This window comes from Mugil cephalus, chromosome 10 (genome assembly GCF_022458985.1).
Source record: "Mugil cephalus isolate CIBA_MC_2020 chromosome 10, CIBA_Mcephalus_1.1, whole genome shotgun sequence".
Taxonomy (NCBI): Eukaryota; Metazoa; Chordata; class Actinopteri; order Mugiliformes; family Mugilidae; genus Mugil; species Mugil cephalus.
Genome location: NC_061779.1, coordinates 1,414,267 through 1,420,579, shown reverse-complemented (window position 1 = coordinate 1,420,579; position 6,313 = coordinate 1,414,267). Strand labels below are relative to the sequence as shown.

Sequence of the window (6,313 nt, the reverse complement as noted above, 5' to 3'; positions counted from 1 at the left end):
AGAAGTATTTTCTGGAGCCTCATGTCTTCTCACCTTCTTCCCTCCACAGACTCACAGAGCTAAAGTCAGAGTTTAACTCTGTGGCTGCCTTGTTTTAGTCATGAATGTAAAGTTAGAGAAATGTAAAAACAATAATAAAAAATAAATAAAAGCTTGTACACGTTTATTATTTTAAACCATCCAAACAAACAAACAAAACAAAAAAAATGGCCGAGTTTGAATCGAGTGGCTGCTGCTGCGTCACGACGCCTCTTTTGAAATGTGCTTCGTGGAGTCGGTTCGATGGCGGCGACACTGTGAATGTACCGGGGGGGTGATGGGGGGGGGGGGGGGGGGCGCTTGCATCCTGCTCTGGTTTTGTAAAACACTTATTAAACCTCAACTGCAATAAAATAATGAACACGACTGGACTGAGTCTGAGTTTATGCCCTGACGTGACTGAAAAGGGAGGAAATGAGGAAGGAAGGTGACTTATCTCTGTTTGCATGTATTTAATTAACATTTAAGTTCATTCCTCTGATTAAATTAAACCTAATAAATTTGTCCGTTTGATAGCGACACTAAGGACCCGTATCGTTTCTATTCCTTTTATTTGTTGTGGGTGAGGGAGGAGGCCTCAGCAGGATCCATTAATAGAGCCACCACGGTGAACTTAAGACGGCTTTGTCCTCAGTCAGAGGATCTATAATTCCTCTATGGACACTCATGAATAAATAATCTACAGGTCTCCAGGTCCATTGGCTGCCGCCGCCTCGCTTCACTCTGCAGAGGAGCAGCAGATAAGCTGCAGGAAACCGAGCGGCGATTACACACATTACACAACAAAAGCCCTGAAAATGTATTAAACTTGTCCAGAGTTCACTTCTTTCTTCTTCTCTATTTATTTATTTTTTTTTTAATTAAAATGCTTATTAAAACCAGAGGACTCCACAGTCAAAATTAGATATAATTTGTGTTACTGAACTATAAGTTTACATATAATAAAAAACTTAAAATTAGAGGATTAGAGTTTTATAAACAATCAGTGACTCTCACCCCATGAACCTGGACTTTTTTTTGCTTATTTAAGTCATAGTTTTGACTTAATGCTAAATTTTTAAGTGTTACTTTGTATTGTTGACATTATATCATAACTTTGACCAAGCAAAGTAAAAGTTTGAATGTTTTTCTTTTCTGAGTATTTCTCTCAACATCTGAACTTTTCGTCTCATAACACGTGATCATGACCAGACATTCGGTTTGTTTATTTCACACTTGAGAGATTTTTATCTCCTACTTTTGACTTTGCAAGTAAAATTATGACCAGACAATAATCAACATCAGCTTTTAGCTGTTTACGTCATGCTACATAGGTTTAGGTAAAACTTTTGACCTTTATCTCATATTAAGTAGTTTAGGTTTTGTTTCCCCAAATTCTTAAAGTTAAACTTTATTGTAACTAAACAACCGGACTTTTAATGTGTATGTGATACATAGTATGTACAAGTGCTTCAGATCAGTATTTTCTCTTTATATCTTAAATTTGTACTTCTTCATTTTCAATGAAAAGACTTTTATATCATGTTAACACTTCATGTGTTTATTTTTTTGTAATTTGACAATGGCTTCCATATTTAGTGACTGTTTAAATCTACTTTGAACGTAAAAGCTCTTAATATAAGGTGCCTTAAAATCAATTATTTTATTTTATTTTATTTATTGTTCTGGCAGACGGCGTCCTCACTATATAACATACCGTTAAGTCGATTATTTTATTTTATTTTATTTTATTTTATTTTATTTTATTTATTGTTTTGGCAGACAGTGTCCTCAGACTCCTCACTATATAACAGACCTTTAAGTCGATTATTTTATTTTATTTTATTTTATTTTATTTTACTTTATTTTATTCTGACAGACCGTCCTCCGTGCCGTATCGTTTTATTCTGAAAGGGCTCGGCCGGAAGCGCGTCTGCTGGTTCTTGCGCTAACTTCCCGGAGGAGGAAGTTGTGCAGCTTTAGAGGCTGAACTCTACAACAACAACAGCCCCGGTGAGGCCAGGCTGGCCCGTCTCAGCCAGTTGTTCTTTTCTTTTCCTCTCCCTCCGTCCTGGGAGTCCTCGCGTCCCCCTCCTCCCCCCGTGCCTCCCTCCTTCACCCACCCCCCCATTCCCTCCCTCTCTCCCCGGGAGTGGGTGTGTCGTTGCGGGGCCAGTGGTGAAGCCTGAAGCCGCTGCTTGTGCGCACTCCGCAAAAGAGGAAAAGGAAAAAAGAAAAAGAAAGTTGGTGATGAGTTCAGTGTGAGCACGGCCGGCCTCGGAGCAGGCGCACCGTCCCGGGATGGCAGTCTGGACCCGAGCGGATAAGAACGGCCAGCTGGACCTGCTGCTCCGGGACCGCTGGATCCGGGTCTCTGCAGAACTCACCCGAGAAACGCTGACTTTGACGGCCGAGGCGGAGGCGGCCAACAACCACTGGGACTACAGCAACAGCTCCCCCGCGGGCCTGAGGAATGGCATGTCGAACGGAAACGACCCGGGATCGAGTCCGGGGAACCGCGGTCCGCCTCAAGAGCAACTCCAGAACCAGAACCACGGGGGTCGAGGGCGCAGCGGCAGCCCGGGGCGCGGGGGCGTCGGTCGGAGTCAGTATGACGCCAGCTACAGCGCAAACAGCCCAGGAAAGTACCCGAATAACGGCACTAACTCTGACTTTGGAAGTCCCGGCTCCAGCTACGGGAGTCCGGGCGGGTCCAGCTTCGGGTCCAGGCAGGGCGACTTCCCCCTCAGCCTGGACGGGTCCTCGGAGGCGGTGCGTAAAGTCCGGGTTGTCAAACAGGAGTCCGGCGGGCTGGGGATCAGCATCAAGGGGGGGCGAGAGAACCGGATGCCCATCCTCATCTCCAAGATCTTCCCCGGACTCGCCGCGGACCAGAGCCGGGCTCTGCGGGTCGGGGACGCGATCCTGTCGGTGAACGGGAACGACCTCCGGGAGGCGACCCACGACCTGGCCGTGCAGGCGCTGAAGAAGGCCGGGAAGGAGGTGACTCTGGAGGGTAAGCTAAGCTGGGCTACACGAGGGCGGGGATTTGAAAAAAAAAAAAAAATAACAGGCCGAGATTAGAGTCCTGAGGTCCGGCTGCACGGCTCGGTTCTCCGCCGGTGTCACCGCCACCGATTATTCCACTTTACGTGTTTTACGCAGAAAAAGACTGAAGCGTCAAACTGTTTCTAACCATGTGTGGAAATATGTCACATGTTGCAGCATGCACGGAGGAAGGGAAGTCAACATCACACACTAAAATGATCTTCTTCAACTATTTGTTCCATAAACCTTAAAAATAAGCTGAATAATTTACGTTTTCTTGCGCCAAATATGAAAACAAATCACAAATATGAAGTTTACACTGAAGCAGCTGTGGTTCTGACCTGTGGACATGAGAAGTATTTTAGATCAAGCTCTGAAGTCTCTGTTAGTGGTAAATAAATACTGGAGTCATTACTGAGGATTTACAGTTTCAGTTTGCTCTAAATCTAGAAATGATCTTATTCGTCAACTATTTGTTCCATAAAATCCCAGAAAATGTTGAAAAACTTCCCAGAGTCAAAGTTAGAGCCACAACTTTAGTGACAAATGTGAAAATAAATCAAGAATATGAAGTTCACACTAAAGCAGCTGTGTCTTCATGACGTGTGGAGATGATACGTATTTTTAAACAAGCTGTAAAGTCTCTCTGACTCTGAGAGCAAAGGAAAAGTTAAAGTAAATAAAGACTCAGGTCGTTATTGATTAAATACTGCTTCATTTTTCCACTCACTTGCCACTTTATTAGGTACAGTAGTGCTTTGAATCTAGAAATGATCTTATTCATCGACTATTTGTTCCATAAAACTTTAGACAAAGTTGAAAATGTGAAGTTTTCTGTAACATTAAGCGATTTGATCTGATTTCATCAGCTTTAAGAGCAGCTTCAGACGCAGATAATAAACTCACCATGTCCTCTTTTAAATCTCATGAACCTTCTAAACACATCTGCTGTGTGGTTTTCTGCCGGTTTTCACCTCTCAGCTGTTATTGTGCGGCAGTTTATCTACAAGGAAGAGGAGTTTATTATCAGTGGAGCAGAGCCAGTGTTTGATTAGTGTAAAGTTTTAAATTAACCACAGTTGTGGTCACAGTCAGAGACTCTGTGGCTTTTTAATCTGACTGTCCTGCTCTAAACCTGGTCTCCACGAAGGGTCTGATTTAGTTTAGTTTAGTTTTGATCCTTTTCCTTCTTTCTACATCCACTCAACATGAGAGCAGCAGGTCTGGTTTAATCGCATGCATTGGATTTCTCTAGTGTTCCTAATGTTTTGTCGAGTGCTTATCTCTGAAAATGTGCATATTCTCATCCCTCTTTCTAACATTTAAAGCCCCAGAAAAGGAAAAATAAATGAAAATATACAAGTGTAAAGAATAAAAGTGGGAGAGGACAGAGAACTAGTCTTGATTTAAAGAAGAAAAACAAGATGTTAATTAATAAACAAATAAATAGAAATAAAAATAAATATATTTTTTAAATAATGCAGCTTAAAAAGTACTAGTATTTCATAAATGTATTTAAATAAAACATTTTTAGTGTGCTAGCAGACAGAAAAGGTTTGTAAAAAACATGTATATTTATATTCTATATTATTTTAAACTTGTCTTGATTTGAAAAAAGGAATAAAAAAAGTAAATTAACAAACAAATAAATACAATTGAGGCTGGAGATAAGAAGAGATAGATATAAAAAGGAAAATAAAAGGAGGCATTAAACCTTTGTACTAGTATCTCATAAATATAAATAAATATAAAAAAAAATGTGTTAATGTGCTACCTGTTAGAAAAGATACATTTACATATGTATATTTATATTATATATTATTTTAAACTGGTCTTGTTTCAAAAAATCTAAATAATAAGTAAATTGGAGAATGGAAGAGACTGAAAGAATTTTTAAATTAATGCGATTTAAAAGGATGTATGAAACCTTCGTACCAGTATCTAATAAATATAAATAAAAAATAAAAAATATATAAAAATGTGTCAGTGTGCTGCCTGTAAGAAAAGATTATCAAAAGTATTATTATTATTATTTGTGAAATTGGACTAAATGTTTGATTATTTGTGTGTGTGTGTGTTTAAGTGGGTGTGGATCTGGTTTTCTGGTATCGTCCTGTGTGGGAGGCAGATTATTTGAGAGTTTTAAAGCCAAGAAAAGGTTTGCTGAGAGTCAGGTGTACAGACATGCTTCTCTGAAACTATGCACATACGAACACGCCTCCTAAACCTGAGGTAGATGAACTGTGAGGAGAATTATTTGGGCTGAACTTCTCTTTCTGACGGACGTGTTTGAGTTTAGGACGTATGAGCTGCAGGTGCAGACGATGAACTCATTATGAGGCTGCACAGGTTTCCATGGAGACGCGTTTACATCCCAAACCTGTCGAACGGTTCAATCTTTTTTAAAAGCGGAAAAAAACCAACGAGGAAAGAGGCGGCGAAGCCCCGAGGGTTCGGAAAGTCGGACATTTAAATCCGGTGTTTAATGGTTTGGAGCGAACGCTGAGTGAATTCTGAGCGAATCGCAGGAAACGAATCGACGTGCGACACATTTCCACTCAGAGAGGACGGATTCGTCCTCACTACGGAAATAAACACACGTTAAATGTGATCGACTCTTTTAATCCGACCACTGACGTTGATTAAATTAAAAACCAGGATCAGTTCAGTCTGTTTATGGGCTGTTTGTCTGTTTGTGTCATTTCTGGTTGTTTTGTGTGTTTTCTTTAGTGATTTTGTGTCTTTATTGTCGTCTTTCTAATCATTTGAGCCACTTTTTCTGATCTGTTTGTGTCTTTCTGGTAGTTTTGTGTCTATTTTTGTCACTTGTAGTTGTTTTGTGTGTTTTTTGTCAGGAGTCTGGCGTCTTTTTGTGGTGGTTTTGTCTCTGTTTCTGGTCAGTCTACGTGTCTCTCTGGTCGTTTTGTTTCGAGTGATTATTTTCGTCTTTTGATCCAATTTCCATCTTTTTAAAGTTGTTTTTGTCATTTTTCTGGTTGTTTTGTGTGACTTTTGTGTGTTTTATTTCGGGAGTCTGGCATCTTTTTGCGTCACTAAGCCTCTTTTTCTGGTCAGTTTGATGCTAGTTTTATCTCCATTAATAACTTCCATATATTTTGTGGTTGTGGTACCAATGTTTCTGGGTTTGCGTGTAACTTTTAGCAGTTTGCGTGCTTTTGTGTTACTTGTAGTTGTCTTGTGTGTGTTTTTTTCCAGTGATTTTATCTCTTTATTGTCGTCTTGCAGC

General features: G+C 40.4%; 1 protein-coding gene across 1 annotated transcript in view; it reads left to right on the top strand.

The window, feature by feature from the left end:
• The first annotated feature begins 1,451 nt into the window (after positions 1-1,451).
• Positions 1,452-6,313, top strand: part of sntb2 (syntrophin, beta 2) — a 29,692-nt gene continuing 24,830 nt past the window's right edge. The window contains exon 1 of the mRNA XM_047596725.1: positions 1,452-3,034. Coding sequence (XP_047452681.1) covers positions 2,320-3,034 — 715 coding nt within the window. The 5' untranslated portion in view covers positions 1,452-2,319. The remainder of the gene's footprint in view (positions 3,035-6,313) is intronic.